The sequence below is a fragment of the Acipenser ruthenus genome, chromosome 5, assembly GCF_902713425.1.
Source record: "Acipenser ruthenus chromosome 5, fAciRut3.2 maternal haplotype, whole genome shotgun sequence".
NCBI lineage: Eukaryota > Metazoa > Chordata > Actinopteri > Acipenseriformes > Acipenseridae > Acipenser > Acipenser ruthenus.
The window spans coordinates 22761553-22781377 of NC_081193.1; the positions used below are offsets into that span (position 1 = coordinate 22761553).

General features: G+C 38.3%; 1 protein-coding gene across 1 annotated transcript in view; it reads left to right on the forward strand.

Annotated features, from left to right (window-relative positions):
• Nucleotides 1-19825, forward strand: part of ttc27 (tetratricopeptide repeat domain 27) — a 130204-nt gene that overhangs the window by 83266 nt on the left and 27113 nt on the right. Inside the window, exon 10 of the mRNA XM_034003595.3 lies at nucleotides 7350-7463. Within this exon, the coding sequence (XP_033859486.3) occupies nucleotides 7350-7463 (114 nt within the window). The remainder of the gene's footprint in view (nucleotides 1-7349; nucleotides 7464-19825) is intronic.

The following is a 19825-nucleotide window of genomic DNA, read 5'->3' on the forward strand; positions in this document are numbered from 1 at the left end:
GGGTTCAACTATTTCTGTTCAGCAGTCTGTAATGCAGTTTGGTATATTTAATGTCTATTTTGTTGTTTTTTGTTTTTTAAGATGGATGATGACAAGCCCAAGTAGTCTGCTCTATAAAGGGTTAAAGGAAATGTGCAGATTACTCTTATCTTTGGGATGCCATTTTTTTTTTCTTTACAGAAATTAAAATAGGTCACCTTTGGTGTCAAAATTATTAACTTTTGCTATGTTTAGCTTCATCTGACCCATGTAGCAACTGTTGGAGTCTAAACAAGAACCGTTGTAAAAATACCCTCCTGATTTAAAACACCCTGAGCAGTTGAACGCTGCCTCTGAGATGGTTGTGGGAATGTTGCTATTTAATGGGGGCAGTGTGGGTGGGAGGCACTGAGATGGACTTCCACCTGTTGTGCTGAAATGTTGTTTTAAAGAGCGAGGATTAGCTTCTTGGCTGGAAATAAAAGCAAAAAGGCTTGAAGCTAATTTCATATCGGCAGTGTAAGCTTCAGATGAATCTTCACAAAGATTTCTGGGGAAAATTCAGCAGCCAGGGTGCTATATTAGTACCAAGATCAGATAATGAGGCGGTACAGTACTCCCCATGCAGAGATCAAAGACCTGCGCATCAAGAGTATTAGAAAAGATGATACTCTTTCTGCTGCATGTTGCTTTTGGTAGAACAGTTTCTGGTAAATAGGAGAAGAAAGACGACAGCCGGTACAACTGAATATGTATTCTGATGAAATGGGATAGCTAAGGGATTTTCAGAATCATCAAATTACTTATCGTATCAGCTGCAAATTTGAAGTATTGTACAGTATTTAAAAAAAAAAAAAATCAGTGTCTCTGAAGAAATATAAAAATTGAACTGTCTCATGGTTACACGTTCAAGCAATCTTTATATTTCTGCTTAAAAAACAAAACAACTATTATCTTGCTATCCTTGGTGTCAGTGTGTGCTCATAGCTGCAGATAGTGTTACATTCTCCAATACATGCATTGTATTATACCTGTAGCATGGAGTACTATTTCTAGACAAACTAAATAAAACAGTGGTGCTATTTTTGCAAAGTTGGTAGCAAGACTGTCCGGTATGTTGTTGCACGTACCTGGTGTGGAAGTGTTAACACATATTTTCAGCTGTTCACTGATTTTCATTCACAAACTCAGCATGACTGCAGATGTTACGTTTTATGATCCCATTTGTTGTTTATTGGTAGCCCTGTTCAATTTCCTGCAAGGGTGTTGAAAAGGAACCTCTATACTTTTATTAGTCCTGTTGATGTCACATACTAGCGGCGTGCAGGACATTAAAGATTTTGCTTTTGCCATTTAGGAAACTTTATTATTATTATTTGTTTACTTAACAGATACCTTTATCCAAGACGACTTAGAGACTAGGGTGTGTGAACTCTGCATCAGCTGCAGAGTCACTTACAACAACGTCTCATCCAAAAGATGGAGCACAAGGAGGTTAAGTGACTTGCTCAGGGTCACACAATGGTTACAAGCCCTTTTCTTTAACCACTGGACCACACAGCCTCTTAGAATTTACCAACCCACTTACAACATAAACAATCCCTATTTGATCCCACTATGAACAATAAGTTGTCAGTTGCTGAAAGGACACTCGGCAGCACAGTAGTAGAAATAGGAGAAACAACCAATACAAGAAAGGTTCCAAGTAAAAGAAAGGTTTCCTGGGTAGCAGTCCAAAGAGCAGTCTGTCTGTCTGATTGATTGCTTGATATATTTGGTTGCCACTGTGATCTCTTATCTGTTATCTCAGCTACTCGTGATTATCCCTCCTTCACTCACTTGTGGAGGAAAATCTGATACAATAAACCCTATTGTGTAGATCAAGATTTATAGATTTTTACAACAAGTGTTGAGAGAGATCCAGCTATGAGTAACTTTTTCACATCGAGTGCTGCCGAGTGACTAATATATAATATATATGTGTGTGTGTGTGTGTGTGTATATGTGTATATGTAACGCAGTGTTCCAAGCTCTGCGCTGTTGCTAAGTAGATGAAGGGCATGATCAAAGGAAAGTCATTCTCAGAATTTAGTTGTTTAAATTTAGGTATAAACGTATTTCATGCACTGTACATGTTATATTAAATGAATACTCCATGAACATTCATGTAGTGTTGTGGTTTTCTCACTCATGAGGACAGCCTTAACACTAGAAGCCCCGCGGCGGTCATTTTGGTGGTTTTTGGTTTTAAAATGTAATTTTCTCCAGTCGTGTAACACATATGGGGCTGTGTGTTCGTGTACCTTTCTGTCCGTATGTCTTAAATATTCTCACAAAGCATGAAACGCAGGAGTGCAGAAATAAAGGAGATATATTACATTATACCTAAAAGCCCCGGAAGCAGTCACATTGACAGCCAAACATAAAACAATTGTATTTTGATTATACAGAATGATATTCTACTTTATTATTTTTATTTACCAGTCCGCAATGTGTTTAGCTGTAATTGGATTAGTCTCTACTCTCTGCCTGAGTGAATGACTGACAATCTATTGTTTTTTCAATCAGCCTTTTGAAGGCTGGCACCTGCTTGCCAGCTGCGCTGCTTTGGTCAGTCAATTAGCATCGGGACTAGTGAAAATAAATACCAGAGACCGTGGAGTTTTACAACGCAACAAAATATGGAGTTGATGTTTTGGATCAGATGGCACGGAAGTATTCCGTGAAAGCTGGCTCCCGACGGTGGCTCGTTCAGGTGTTTTACAATGTATTGGACCTAGCAGCCATCAACTCCTGGGTACTTTACAAAGAATGCATGGGAGAAGAACTTACCAAGGAGAGAATATATTTTACAGTTCGCACAGCAACTTCGCAAGAAGCATTTGAAACAGAGGGAGACTGCCAAGCGTGTACCCACAGCTGAAGCTGGCAAACCCCGCTGAGAGACGCAAGAGATGCTAATGCCAGGTTGGCAAGTGCAATAAAAATAAAACTGCGGACAGCTGTGCCCTGTGCAGAAAGGTGGTGCGGAGAAGCGCATTATCTGTGTTGATTGTGAACAGCCTTAGACTCAAGGTAAAGGAATACCATTTTGTTGAAAAAAAGAAAAATAAATTAAACCGTTTTTTTTATAACTTCTTGTGCTGTGCACTTCTGTAAAATGTTTTTATCTATGTTATTCAGTTGCTTTTACTCTTCTGATAATAAACCGATTGCTGTTGAAAAGTTAAAAATGTATTGCTATCGTTTTGTTGTAAACATACATATTTTAAAATTTTCTTGGTTTGATTTGTAAAATAAATGTTCATATATATATATAGATATAAATATATATATCTATATATCTATATATCTATATATATATATATAAAGTTGCTGTTTCTCCTTTAGTTATACTATTTACAGTGTTTTGAATACAGCAGTCAGAAAGACTGCTGTGGGCCTTCTAGGTATGAGTATATCTCCGGTCCTAGTGTTAAACGACCCTCTTTGGGGCTCATGGTTAATTAGGCTATCCTCATCTGTGGAGTATCTACAGCATTCTATGATTGTTTATGGTGTATACTCTATATTTAAATACAGTATATAAGCCAAAACAGCATAGCTTATTATTAAAATAGTGAGTTTATAGTTCATTAATTACTTTTCTTGTTCATTTATTTTTCCCTACAGTGTGGGTGGTAAATCTGAAAGTATCCAGCCTTCTTAACCATATGTTTCAGCTTTACCGATGGCATCATTTAGTTCTTAAGTGCTGGCTTGGATATATAGGGTAACTTTCCATAGTAGTGCAGTGTTCAAGGTCAGATGAAAGAATATTAAATGTGATAGAAATGCAAAGCAACGTATCTGTGTTTAATGGACACTAAATATTACTGGAAATAAGCATCTTAATTGGATCCTTATTTCCTGTTGAGGAACACATAAAGAGCGATTTGATTTGAATGAGTAAATGCCCTGGAGGTGTGATGATTATCTTACAAATGGGTACTGAAACAAATACATAAAACATTGATTTTTTGCAAGTAAATATTCAACCACCTTCTTTTATTGTTTTTTTTTACCCCTCTATTTTTCTCACTTTTATTTATTTTCTTTGATCTGCTTCATATGTCCTATCTTGCCAATAGACAAGTGAGATGTATTCTTTGTTTGGCTGAATAATACCCAGTCTTGAGTTACATGGTTGGAATTCCAACAAAAGGTGAGAAATCTCACTTTACCTTGTCCCCTAGGTGCAGATTAAATAGATTGCCGCTTCTTTTCTGCTTCTTATAAAACAAAACGTGCAGGTAGTGCCTACGGACCAATATTATGTGATTTTTATTTTACAGAGAGAGGGAGGGAATGCATTTGATGGGTAGGAAGAATACACTTGTGCCAAGAGAGACGTGCAAGGCCGTTAGTTCATTAATTGTGCTCAATTGGCTACTACACACATACAGTTCCGAAGCAATTCCGAAGAACATGTATCCATCATTTTTAACTTGGTCTTTTAAAATATATAGTGTAGAGTACCGTTCAGTATCAGTCTTATTGTTTAGTACACATGTACTACAGCCCAAAGTACAAATGCGAATCACAGTATGGCTATAAAAAACAATAATTGATAGCAGTGAAACTTTTAAAAGTATATTGATGTTAACTATGCGCAAATGTCTACAGGCTAATTCAATAAAGAGCGTGAATCTCTACCGCAGCAGAGCTGAACAGTGAGGTGCCAATGAGATAGGGTTGTGTTTGCATTTTATGTGTTAGAGATTAGTAAGCAATAGTAATTTGCACAGTGTGGTCAAGCAGATTCAGTTGTAATTAGGAGTTTGTGGTTTCTATATTACTCAGAACAATTATTATGGAACAAGTGTGTTCTACAAAATAAAACATTTTTATTTCACAGTGCATGGTTTAATCAAACACAGATTAACTAGGTCTGACTATAAAGACCTTGGGCCATATTCACAAAGCAGTTCAGTTACTAAATTTACTTTGTAAAAAAAGATAGAACTAGCAAGAAACAACTAAGGTATGTGTATGGACTGTTAAAATAACCTCAATTATATATATTTTTTAAAACAATCAACCCCACATAAGTCTATCAACGTCCTAATTACATTCAGTATATTTTATTTATTTATTTTTTGACAGCAGGTATCAGTTTGATTGACTGCACCACGACAACCCAGCCTTTACAAACACACAGAAGCCACAGCGAGCATACAGACAGTCCCGCACAGTAGTACCATCAATGGCAAGTGGACAAGTTGCCTGGTTTTATCACTAGCAAGATTGCTATGTGACACCTCATGCCAGATCTGTCTCGCACCGTATGAATCTGCAGTCTGCAGTCTGCAGCCTCATATAAAAAAAAAAAAGGATTGTTGTCTATTTTTGCGATTTTGTCGCCCGGCAGCTAGGGAACTGACCAATGAGGAACAGCTTCCCTTGCGTGCCTTCAGTAAACAATGGCAGAAGAAAAGATCGTTCTTGCACCCGGAGCAGTACAATAAAGGACACAAAAATTATAAAGACACGGCAATGTGGGATAACATGTGGCAGTCCATTTTCAGTGAAATTGATATAGCTGGTGTGTATGATTCATTTACCTTTACTGAAATAAGTATTCTGAAAAGCTATTATGTATTCTACATTTTTATTAGCTGTATATCATGCGTGTCTGTCACCACTGGTGTGAAAGGTAGTGTCACAGCAAAAGTACCATTTTATCGCAGGACAAATCACATCGCATCCGGTGTGTGGAGACCTTTAAACAAACCCTTTAGCTTAGAAACTTCTGGTAGGAACGCTCTAAATATAGTGGGGCTCCGGAGGAAGACGCAATAAATGAGAGGGAATTCCTTCTGTGTGAAAGGGAAATCTTTTGTTACTGATGGTGGGTAGGTAAACAGAACCCGACAGGGACTGTACTGATATGGAAACTGATCTCCTTTCTCACGTTTCTCCCTCGTCGGACTCTCTGCCACACAGACCAGTGTAACACAAGAAGGAAATCCTTGCTCAGCGCTGTCCTGTTTTAAAGATTGAGGGGGACGGGTGATATCAAACAATTTTACACATATTTGGATTTCCTCAGGTATGGAAGCAGATGAAAGCCATAAATCGGTTTCAGGTGGAGAAAAAAGAGAGTTGTCTTTTTTTTTTTTTAATAGCACTGACTTATCTGATAGTTGTCCCAGTGAGTTTATAACAAGGGAGAACCATTTCTGGAAGCCCATTTGCACACAATAAAGATCACCTGTGCTTAACCCTTTGGGTGTATATATTACAGGCAGGCTTCATAGCGCCATTTCCCTAGCCCGCTTTGTTATGCTTGGAAAGAGCTTGAGTAACTGAAGAAATGGCCGTTGCGGTTTGTGACAGAGGGTCTGGCATGTAAATCTACTGCTGGGTGACATGACCTGTTCTCTGCGTTCCAAATGATATAAATTCAAACCTGTCAGTTTTTGAATTTTAAAAGATCATAACCTATGGTCGTCTTGGCATTGCATTTCTTTTAACATTTTCACAAGGAAGGAAAGCTAGTTCAGAAGATGGCTGTCATATTAGTCTATTAGCTTAAAATCCTCTAGCCTTTTACCATCTTGTCGGTATTACAAAGTCAAGCCTACTTAAAATTGTGATTAAGAAAATAATGTAACAGCCCTCCCATTTTAAACTGAATACTGTAGCAATAGATAATCCGGCGTTGGGGTTCACGTCTTTTGATTTAGTTTTGTTGCTATGTGAGGTCACCTTCTGTAAATGGAAGCAACACAGATGATAATCTTACTTTACTGGTACAGAACCAACTTTAGACTTCCAATATATAATTGCAGGTAAATGTGTAATAACACTCTTGACACTACACTTTTAAACCTGTCAGGTTTGGAATCTTGTTATTTCTCAGCTCCAAACTTTGACTTTGCAGAGTAACCTGAGTCTTTTAAAGGGGTTGTAGCCAGCAAAATAATTCCATAAATCTTACCAGTCGAGCACTTCTATTCACACTATAGGTCTCAAAATGTGCAATTTTGAAAGAAGCGTTTTGTTATAGCAAACATTTTTTTTTGTTTAAAGTAACCAATAACGCCCACTGTGCTAAGAAGTGCCCCAGTGCATTGTTTATAGATCTACTGGACATATAGAGGTGCATGGAACTAGCTATTGGTGCATTTAAAATATACTGCAGTTTATATGTTTAAACGCACTTAACCACTGATGAGTAATGTGATCTTGCATGACATTGTTACCTATGTATCTTTTGCAGGTTAAGTTAGTCATTAAAAGCTAAAAGCAATTTTGTGCACACTAACCGATGTGCAGGATTGTGTGTCAACGTATCATGTAGGCTAACTGCTTTGTTTTTGTTTCAGTGCTTGCTCTCCCAGCCAAAGTTCTGGTCCGTAGAAGTGACGAGCCTGATGCTCAGGACGAAGCTGGAGAAGAGAAGCTCGCGTCGAGTGGAGAGAGCCATGACGCAAACACAGGTACACATTCCTATCAGTGTCTTGTACTCCATTCCGTCTCCAGAAAGGTATAACAGCCCTCTTTAGGCTTTGGCTTGCTTTAACGAGGAGATCTGTGTAGTAAATCACAATTATCAAGGAACGTTTCAATTCACCGAGTGTGCTTGTGGATGGTCAGCAAGATTAGGTGTGTTGACTACCGCAGAGCTGGTCTGTATTGAGCTCCACCGGCCATTCTGTCCTAAACAAATACCTGAAGGGCCACTGTTACCTGATTGTAGTCACTTAGTCATGTAGTTTCTCACCAGAAAGCATAGAGAAGAACAACAAAACCGGGCTGTATAATACTGTTTGCAAGATATTTGCCATCGTGTCTGTATCTACTTCAGCTGGATGGGAAGTAGCTGGCTGTTAAAACTCCTCTTGTTTACTTTAGTTTGCTGCTAGGGTGGGGACCTGAGATTTAGACATGATGCAAACTGTGATAACATGGGAAGTGCATATCCTGCCACTTGCCGACTGGAAGCCTGCGAGGACATCTGGTTCTCAGAGACTAGCCTCGTCTCGTTGTCAGTCGTTGGCAGACTCCAGTCAAGCTGCTTCTCTTGCGGCTGTTTGTTTTGGCTCCCTCTGGAGACTCTCAAACTTTTAATGTCATCCCTGAGAACAGAAATAGCCCCTCCCCCTAGCCTGCAGTGACAGGTCGGGAGTTTATAACAGCCACTGCAGTATAGGGACGTATTCACATGTCAAGTGCCGCTGCCGCACTCCTATAAACCCATTGAAATGGTGAGACAGGACATTTTGAAGCAAAAAAGGCAAATACAATTCCAGATACCAGCGTTACACTCTTTAACATACAAAATGTTACCATATGGCCACAATATCAATAAAGGGTTGGAAAAAAAAGGCAGTTTGAAATCCATCTCACTTTTTGCATCAGTTGACATCTCTGGTTTCAGTGAGCAATTGAATCTCTTTGGAAGTCATGGATAAAGTGCACCTGAACTTTCTTATACATTAAGAAAGTTCTAATTTTGCGTGTCCGGTTTGCATTTTGATCAGGGACAAAGCATCTGTTTGTCTTTCCACTTTCTTTGGGGTTGATCACAGGTACATATTATATAATGGAGAGACCATGCGAGTTCAGAACACAAGTTGGGGGTGTCACAAACACATTTCCTGCCTTCTGTATTCAGGGGGGAAAAAAACTTCAATTGGGTTTATGTTGAAAAGAAAAGAAAAAAGTTATATAATATCTTTGCTTACTTTAATAAGTCCCGCCGTTTGGGATTTTTACAATTCTGATCCCCTCAGGTCTAAAAAGAAACACAAAATCCTGTATAAAGTTGGAGCCAGGCTGATATCTTATTCCTGTATAATTTATACATTTCCCCAGGGTAACTGGTCTGGGTTATGTTATAGCAGTATGAGGATTGAACTATACTTGTTATTGTGATCAAGCCTTCTTTTGCTATTATGTTTCAATGGTCGTTTCTGTAAAGAATAGAAGATTTGAAAAAACTATGTGTGGATTTTGTTTGACAATTGACACTCTTAGCTACATACTGAGGACCAGAGCAGAGAGATAAGGCACGTCTGGTACATTCTGGAGTATTAGATTAGATTGGCTATTATTCCTCACAAACTTTGCTTTTGTGACCAGGACAGTGATATTTTGAAATTTGCCTATTTCCAATGAGAAAACGGGCGAATTTGTGTCTTTTCGTTCACATAAAGTCAGAAAAAAACATGTGAATCCAAATTAACATGTATTTATACTAAAGTAATACAAAAATGACTACAAAAGATTTAGAAGTGAGTAGTTTTTCGAGATTTACGATTATACTGTAAATCACTTTCACGAATCAGCCCCCAAATGTAGTCTCCCATCATGTTCTCGTTATACTGTCCTTGGTAGCGGCATTCAAAGTCCAGTATATCCTGGTGGAAGCGCTCGCCTTGCCATTTTCTATACTTTTGAGGCATAAGCAATTAGGAAATAACACTTACTACCCAGGAACCAAAAAAAAATAAAAAATTTGTTACACAGTGTATATATATATTGCTGTAACCACCCAGCTGGAAGGGCTGGGTGAACATGCAGGCCTCTATTAAATTTTTCTGCGATACAAAACCTGCCATAAATCCACTTCTGTGGCTGCCGTCTGATTTGTTTTATTGCTGTAGTTAGTATGGGGTCCGTTTCACAAAAAGGCTAAAAGATTCTAGATGGAGAATGTCGCCTCCCTTCTTATCGGGAAGGTGAGGCAGCATTTCCTTTACCTCTTTATCGCCTAACAATGCTGGTGCATTGGTGGAACTCTGGCTCAATATGGGAGTGTGCCCTGTCTCGTAAAGCCCTAATGAAGTACCAGCTGTTCTTTGAGGGTATCCCATTGCAATACTAACCTGCCTAAACCTACTCTTTAGAGATACTGTCATTATATCAATACAACATGCACCCTGTACATAACTTCACAGCATCGACTGTATTGTTATTTTTTAACTTGCTAGTCTTTGAACAATGCGAGCTGCACATATCACGTCCAGGACTGATGCCTGCTTTACTGTTGCTATATTATACTGATAAAGATTAAGCCATTGATTACAGGGTTAAATGCTTCTTCTTTTTCAATACATCCATCTTGTAGCTAATATCTTTTTTCAAATATTTCTAGTTAATGGGTACACACATAAAATTAATAGGCATTTATTTGTCTTAAGAATTTTATTGACAGAGATTAAAGCATCGTATTTTTTTCATTCTCGTTTTACTTTCTTTTTTTTTATTTTTTTATTTTTTTTAATTAGAGTGCCCATGATTTGTACAGTATAACATTGATAAAGTGTAATGGAGGCGTCTGTAGTCCATCTTACATTTTTTGTTTAATCTTGAGAGGTGAACAATTTCAATCTGTGGTGAGGGGATAAATGTTACAGAATGTTTCTTGAATATCCCCCCCCCAGAAAAATCACCCTGGGTGCAATTTAGATGCTACCATCATGTGTAGCACCTTCTTCTACTCGTATTGAATAGGGCTTTTCAGAACACAATACTAGGAGCACCCTACTCACTTCTGGCAAAGGGGTAACTGACGAGTTATATTTGAACTTCAGCCTAACCCTTTACCCTGTAGGGGATGTGGGTCCTAAAATGCAAGTATTCCTGTAAGACCCGTAGGTACCAGTCTTCCAAATTCTGTGAAAAGCATTGCTTTTCATATCAATGATCTTTAAACCCCTTGAAATTTGAATTTTTGCTATTTGTACCAAGTTTAGGCCATAATAACTTGCGTGGGGGGACTCAAAAAAATCACCCAAAGATAGACCAGGATTAAGGTTAGGCTCTGTACCAATCCTGCCTTTTTTGCCGAAGATGATCTCGGCATTTAATGTTTTGTCTGCTCTGAGAAGTCGTCCCATGGTCAAGCCCTGCCTAAGCAGAGACTGTCCAAATGGATAGCAGACACTGTCAGGACTGCCTATTAGCTGGCCATCTTGTCCCCTCCAGAAAAGCTCACTGCCTATTCCACCAGGGGCATGGCAACTTCGTGGGCTTTATTCCAGGGTGCATCTGTCAAGGACATTTGCAATGGAGCGGTGTGGGCTACTCCCCATACCTTCACTAGGTTCTATGGACTTAATGTTGTGGATCAAAACCCTCAAAACACTGATTTTGGAACTAGAGTGTTAAGAGCAGCTTCTCGCAGCTTTTATCCCTCAGTTTTTTAGCCCTAGCTGCTTGTTACTGGGGTTCTGCATGATAACGCACAAGGCAGCCTTTCGGCTTAGCCTTGTAGCATTCCAGTCGTTATGCAATATTGCCCTTGCGACGGCTTGGGTACACTCATCCATGCAATAATGGTTATATTTTGTACTTGAAAGGGTTATTATCTTAACCCTGGTTCCCTGAAATAGAAATGTAACCATTAACCTTCAAGGTCGCTGCTTCTATGATTGCAGCAGGCTTGAAGGAAAAATGATGTTGAGGTCTGAGCGCAGTGTGTTTATGTCCTCCGGGGCGGGCATGACTGCGTCACAGGCTCGGTGAGCAGCTTTGATGTATCTTATTCAAGTTTCGGGTCTTTTAAGAGGTAAAATGCCCATGCAGTAGTGGTTCCATTTTTATTTCAGAGAACCAGGGTTATGATAATAACCTAACTTTACAATTTTTAAAGAAAGCAAAAGCTTGGAAAGGCTTTCTTTCTTTTATTTTATTTCGATGCTGTTTGGATTTATGATCTTCAACGAAGTCTTCAGACATTGAGAAAAGCTTCTTGTCAAAACATTTCTCATAGAATCTCATGTGTTTTTAGTATTACTAAATATACCACCTGTGTTTTACAGTTATGAATAAAAGTATCTACCTTTTTAAAATGAAGGTTTACCTTATCTATAATGACATTTGGCAGCAAGCACATTGTAGGAAATCTGTGTTGCAGCTGATCGCTGTGAAACCCCAGGAAATGAAAGGTGTCTGCGAATGTTGTCAGGACCTTGGTTTATGTGTTTGACGTATTTCATTTTCAGATGCAAGACAAGCCTTGAGGGATGTCAAATGGAATAGACAGGTCTCTTGAAATTTCCATCTGATTGTGATTCACTGTAATAAAATATCACAAACATGTTATGGAAAATGTAAAATACGTAAAATGAAATGCTGAAGGAAAAGCATACTACCTGTATTGTCAGAATTATTTTTATTATATTTTTTTTTTTAAGTTTTTTACAGGGATTGAAAGAGGACTTCCAGTGGAAAGCAGTTTGATCCATTCCTGGTTTTACTAGGCATTTAATAAGACACACCTGAGCTTGTTACCGATACACTGGGGCTAGCAGGATGTAGTGAGACCTGGAATGGGTGAAACTTTTATGCAGCAGGAGTCTTATTTCCATCCATGCATTATTACTGGACAGTAAATTAGATTTTGGTCAAAAGTGGTGGGCATGCTACTTACTAGAACCAGGGATTTGACAAGAGGGGATCAGATCATGCAATTGTCAGAAAACTTCAAAAAATATGTTCTATTAGCATTCTGTTTACACTGCTACCCCAGTTTCTGCCTTTTTCTTTGAAAATAAAAAATGTTTTTAGTTTATAATTATTTCATACAAATTATTTTCATTTAAAAAAAAAAAAAAAGAAAAACAATCTGATGTAAAACTGATTTTATTATATTTACTGTAAGGAATCTGTGGGTCTGGGGGCAAAAGTTGCATCTATACTTTCATAAAGTTGCAGTTTGGGTTTTGGTCTGTTCAAAAATAGTGTTTTACTCCTGCAAGAGGAACTACCACTCTGAACAAGACGTCCAAAAATGGATTGCCAATCACATTGAGATGACAGTCCTAACCTTATGTTCACAGTCTCTCATTCAATCAATTTTGTATTTCATTTTTGGGCTTGTCAGAAAGAGCTAGATTAGTTTTTAATAGTTGCTTCATGAGTAAAAAGTTTAGGTTGCCACAACGTTTAGCCTGCAATGTATTGACTGCCTTGATTATAATGTTTTTTTTTTTTTTAACCCAGATGCACAGATCCCGTCCGTCCATCTGTCTGGCACACTCTGTACATGGTTAACATAACTAGTTTTGATTTTGTTATTTTGCACCAGCCTTTTATCATACACTCCTAGCCATCTGTAGACTATAGATTGAACGTTCTGAAGTTATCGATGATGGCAGTATTTTAAAGAAGTTTCCCGAATTCCAATCTAGGTGAAATAATTATGAATAATTGTCCCCGACCAGGCTAATTTTAATTCGCATCCACATAAGACAAGATATTCCTGGAAAACCTGGAGTGTGTTTTAAAACAATTCAATATTTTTAAGCCCCCATCTTAGGCATTCGTTTTTGAACCGCGTTTTTTCTTTAAAGAGTAAAAGGCCCTCATCTGTTGAACATGTTTGGAGAAAAGATTATAGTGGAAATAAATTGGCATGTGGGTTTTAATCTGGTGACAGTATGAATGATTTTTCAGAAGCACGCAAACGATGTAGCATTTTTTGGCTAGTAAAATGATCTCACACAATCAACTCATGCCGTTTGAGAGTTGCCAGTTCTTGACAAACCACAGAACACTTAGGGAACTAGCGAACTGGCATCAACTATTTTTTTTTTGTCTTGTTAGGGCCAAGTGAATGTTTAAGTATTCTGCGATCAAGCAGTCTGTGGAGCAAAGACTCTACTGACACTTCAGCTATATGAATCGCCCTTATAGGCCCCTTTTAAAAGTGTACCACTCTAAATTTGTTATACAATGCATTTACCATAGGTTCCCATGGTTGGCCATGCCTCTCTAGGATTTACAGTGCTTGCCTGTGCTTTACCATTCTCTCACTATGCTGAGATTTTGTGTAATAAGAATATGATCATTCATGGTGGACTATTTTGTTAAGTCAAAACTTAACTAGTTTTTGTGGAATAGGAGTGTCCGAATGTGTACATGTTTCAGTTTAGTTTTCTACTGAATCCCTACTAAAATGTCATTTCTGAAACGTTTTATTTAAATTGAAAGCTAAATCATTAATTTACCTTGTTGTTTCTTGAACTGTTTATTTAGTTCTCATTTAGTTTTGATATGGAATTTTGCACAATCAACAAGTGTTTAACCCTTTAAGGACCAATCGTTTTTTAGTGGGATGCTCCCCCAGGACCAGGGTTTTCTGTTTTGCCTGTATTTGACTCTCTTGTAACCACTACGGTATGGGTATTTACCTTCTAAAGATCCGGAAACCTGAATAAGATCTACCAAACCTGCTCCCAGAGTCTGTGACGTAGTCATGGCCCGCCCCCAAGGGCACAAAATGACAACGTTCACAGACCTCAGTGCCATTTTTTCTTTCAAGAACTGAGCTGACAGGAGAGCCTGTTCAGATAAGTACTTGTTTCTTTTTCTGCTTTATTGTGTTATTACACAAATTATATGTGATTTAAAAAAAATAATCGCTGTATTAGTTTTACTAATGATGCATTTTTGTGCACTACATGCTGTTGTTTGTTACGTCCCGCTGCGTCACGGTTCCAACCCGATACAGTATTGTTCCAACCCGGTGCTAAAGTCACTGAACCGGTAAAGACCAATACCGTACAGGTGCTAAAAGTCACCGAACCGGTACCGAACTGACCTGGTACCACCCTGGTTCCGACCCGCTACCAGCCGGTGCTTACAACCCTGGTCCGTTACCATGCTGGTCTTGTTCGGGTCTTGAACAGCCCCGTTGCTGTCTTTAAGCAGACTGAGGCAGCACCTGTGCATTGTTACTGTACACTGCATTGCCTATTGTATAATGCCTGGGTTTTAACCCTGCAAGACCAGTCTGCCTATTGAGGACAAGCACGGCAGATGCTCTTCCTGCCCGGGGCCAGAGAACACAAAGGAGGCACTGGTGAACTGCAGTTTCTGTGAGTATTTTGTACCTTTCTCCAAGTGCATGCTGGAGAAACGTGACTCCCGCAGCTCTACAGAGCGCTCTGCGTCCCTTACTCCTGCACAGTGCTCTTCCCCATCACCCTCTGGTAGAGAGGGGACTGCGTCCTCACCCCATGGCTCTGTGCCAAGGGAGAGCGGACGACACACCCGGGAAAGTAGCCCACACAGGAAGCCGACTTCACAGTCTTCCTCATCCTCCTTTGCCTTCTCCTCCCCCGAGGAAGAAGAATAAGAAGAGTTGCCGTTCCAAGCGATCTATGGACTTGAGCAGATGGAGAAACTCTGGGCAGCAGTGAACTGTATGAATGTTTGGCTCCGCCTGTCCCCTTGGGGTCCCAGGAGGTTATAAGTGCTCTCCATCGCTGCCTCTGAGGAGGTAGGCGAACAGGAGCTGGCGTTCCCGTCTGAAGATGTCTAGTCAGGCAGCACATCCCCTGCGGTTAAGCTGTCCTTGTCCGCAGAGCTTCCTCCACTGATCAAAAGGGCCACTGCAGTCTTGCAAGTGCCTTGGCCTGCAGAAGATGAGACAAGGAAGTTCATCTTTGGTGACGAGCCTACCACCTCTCCAGTGTTCCCCCCAGTGCACACAGATTTTCTTTTTGAGATACAGACGTCCTGCGGTCACCCGGCTACAGCTCCTGCTGTTTCATGGTCTATGGACACCCTATATAGGGTGAATGACGCAGAGAAGATGGGCCTGGCCTAATTTTCACCAATGGAGTTGCTGCGTTGGTACAGGCACCTAATTTAGCGCTCCTGTCCAAGGACACTACCTGCCTCACCAAACAGTGCCAGGTCTCGGAGATGATCCTCAAGCGTGCCTATACAGCCAGTGTGTTTGCTACTCAGCTGGGGAACTTTAACCCTCTGCTGCCTACGGAAAATGTTCATATTTGGTTATGAATATGAACACTTTGTGTTTTAATTTTTTGTAGTTTTTAAACCATAAATCAGAAATTAAAACTCAATACACCTACAGAAAGGCATTAAGTAGGTATTTTCAGTAATTTGTTTTTTCTCCATATGAACTACTCATCATAATTTTTGTTTGAAAAATAAAAAAAAATGTACAAATGTTTAAAGTTGCAAATTACAACCTTTTTCCAAGTATTCAATAAAAAAAATAGAGTATATGGTAGCTGCACAATTTCTCAAGGATTTCAAATCTGAAATCAGAATTGAAATATCTTGAACAGTTTCAGCGCTAGATAAGGTTTTATAATGTATGGAATTTTAGAAAAAAAAAAAATCAACCTGTGAAATGGCAAATGCCGGCCAAGCCTAAGATTTGCCCAAAACTTATTGGAAACATTATTACTCTGTTTGAGATACAATTATATTTAAGTATAAAAATAAATAAACAACACACGATATTAAGTAAAAAAAAAAAAAAAAAAAAAAAAAGTTTTACTTTATTTATTTATTTATTTATTTATTTATTTAAATATATGCAAATTACAAGGTCAAATAAACAGGAACAGAGACAGAAGGAACAGAGGCATTCAAGGATGTTTCTTGATTGGCAAAGGATACTCAGGAGCTGTAAAAGAGAAACCAACCACCAACAAGTAGGAAATTTAGAAGTAATTAATAAGAAATGTGTCTACAAGTCAGGTACATGCAAAAGTAGGAGAGAACAGGAACAGCTATACATGAAAATTGGGGGGAAAAAACAATTGAGTAGGATACCAATGTGTATTATTGTGTTGTATACTTACCCTGCAGTTGAAGTGCTGGGCTGGGGCTTCTCTAGCTCATTCTCCTCCTCTTCGTCCTCCTGCAGCAGCTCTTCGTCCTCCTCCGTGGCATCCATGCCCTCGTGGTCCTCCACGAGGAGGATCTCGATCTCCTCCTTAGTCAGGGCCCTCCTCCTCTTCAGAGACTGAAACATATGCTGGAACTGCTTGTTTCCATCCATCTTCTGGCTTACACACATCCACACAAAACATTAAAATACCAATTAATAATAATAATAAACAATTCTTCATCTTTTTTCCACACACAGAAAAATTAAACTGACAACAACAAAATAAAATAAAAAAGTAAACTAATAGTAAAATACAAGGCTGACTAATAATAACTACAACTAAATAATGCCTCGTTGTTCTTTGCACAAACAAAATAAAATATTCATGGCTAAATAATACACAAATAAAGTAAATCATGATAAAATATATGGCTATATAATAATAACTAACTTACAGCTAAATCATGCCTCTCTCTCTTCTTTACACACATATACACAAAGTAAAAATAAATAAAATACGAAATAATTACCGAAAGTTAAAATAAATTAAAACAGCTAAATAATAATAATATTGACTAATGTTACAGCTAAGAGTGATGCGTCCTAAAAAAAAAAGAATATTCAACATGTACTGCTGATGTAGTTTCGCATCGCACGCAGTTTGTCTATTTTCTTCTGAGGAGAAACAACTTAAAAAAAGGGGGAAAAGAAACTAAAGTGAACACGAACAGAAGTGAAAATAACAAATATTTTTATTTTATTTTTGTTATATGCTAGTACAGTGGTTACTCTCTGGATCTTACAAAGTTAGCCCTGCCTAGCAAGCAAGCACACACATACACACACAGACATGACACAGCAAATTATTATTATATATATTCTTTAAACCCAACAAATATAAACTTTTAAAAACAAAATAAGGAAAAAAAACAATACGACTTAATTATTTTATCTTTCCAGGCGACGCGCTCTAATTTCATTGAAAAATTCATGATGACAAAAAGGTCATTTCTCAGCCGTCCAACCAGCTATCTTGTTTTTTTTGTGTTTGAGTCGTTGCCATGACCACGGGCCGTGTCATTCTACCATTGGTTTAAGGCTAGGATGGGTGTGGCATATTTTATTTTGAAGTTGAAAACGAGTGTCACTGCCGGCGCCATTACGACTGAGTGGACAGCAGACTCGAAATTCTTTATCTACAATTTTACAATTCCAGGACTGATAATCAGCACATCATCTTAAAGGTAAATACTTAAAATAATTAGTCGTATTGTTTTTTTCCTTATTTTGTTTTTAAAACTTTATATATTTTTTTTTTTTTTTTTTTTTTAAATTTGCTATGTCAAAGGTCAAATGGCATTCAAACTATTGAAACAATCTTTAAAGGTAAATGTGTTGGCTGCAAAAAAACATAACAAGCAGACAAAAGTAGATTTTTCGAAAATCTTGAATGACAAATTCAGTGACATTTTCAAGTTTTGTAAACCTTTTAAAATTATGTTGATACACTATTCAAAAGCAACATGCAATTTCCATATTTTGTTGCCTTTAAATCAATACATACACGGGAGAAACGTTTAACGGCAAACCTTAAATGACTAAACCCAAGTTTTTGTATTTCTTTACATTTCTAATACTACATAGAAATAATTATGAAGTTTTAAAACCACAGATACCTTCAAATTATTGTAACATCATATATGCCGCTGACTCACTAGGTCAATGTACAGACTAGTCGGTATTTGTTTGACCCCGTTGCCAAACGCACGGCGCCACTAAAAATATGATTTTACAGTGTAAAATGCTGTAAGGAAAATAAAACATATTATTCACGGTAAATTGCAAGAAGCTGAAAACAAATTTTCGTTTTTGCTTACGAAATCAGCTCTCGGCTTGCCAACGCCTGCCATTGCTAAACTTACTTTGTACAGTAGTATTTACTTGATGCTACATTAAATCCAACGATGAACTGCGAGTAGAATATTATTCACTCGACCTCTCGGCTCCTCCTGCACTAGAAGACTGGCTCTACCTCCTCTACGCTCCCCTGCCTCCAGAGCCCGCTCCTTCTCCACCCTAGTCCCGCAGTGGTGGAATGACCTTCCTACAGATGTCAGGACTGCCCAGTCCCTGACCATATTCCGGCGCCTCCTCAAGACTCGCCTCTTCAGACAGCACCTGTAGAACTGCTCTTTTCCCTCTGGACACTTATCACTCTTCCTTAAATGCGCTTTACTTGCTCTTATCTACTCCCTATTTTACTGCATTTAATGTACTTTAGAGTACTGTAATCTGTCAAGTGTCATTTAATCTGTAGTATTTTCTATTTAATTATATCCTGATGTAACTATCACTGACACTGTTATCTGCTCCGTTATTGAATCGTATTTTGTCATATACTTGTACTTGCTAGAACCAAAGTCATTGTATTTTATCTTGCTCTTAATTGTATTAATACTTGTACTGTGATTCTTGAAATGTATTTTTGTTTACGACTGTAAGTCACCCTGGATAAGGGTGTCTGCTAAGAAATAAATAATAATAATAATAATAATAATAAAGAGAGAGAGACGGAGCAGAGACATTGCAGAGGCAGTTTTGTAACTAATCGCGCATCAATGCTGCATTTGAACAATAATTTGCCTAGTTAATACTATTTTCTTACGAACAATAAATACCCCTATATTTATTACAGTTTTGTCAGCCTGAAACCAACTACAAACCATTACTTAGGGTGAATGTTAGTCTGGTAACTGCATAGGCTACATGTACTCTAAACTACAAATAATAATAATAACAACAACAACTTAAACTATCAATGTTATTTAGGATTCGACCTATTTTTTTTTTTTTTTTAAGCATCAGAATAATATTCTACTCGCAGTTCATCATTGGATTTAATGTAGCATCAATTCTGCACACAACTCGCTATCCTTCAGATATTTAAAAAAAAAAAATCCAAACACCGCTTTTTTGAGACGTGTTTAGCATTTTGGTCGCACATTACACAGCACTGAGAAAATGAGTGTCAGTGTTCTTGCGTCATTTTTAGTAAGCGCGCCTGACCACACATTAAATTCTGTGCTGGAAGAAATTCAAGCATGAATATCAGCATACATTATCGGCTAAAATAACAAAAACTGCCGATAGCCGCTTGTGTTTTTTTCTCTTATATCGGTGCCATGCCGATAGGCTACC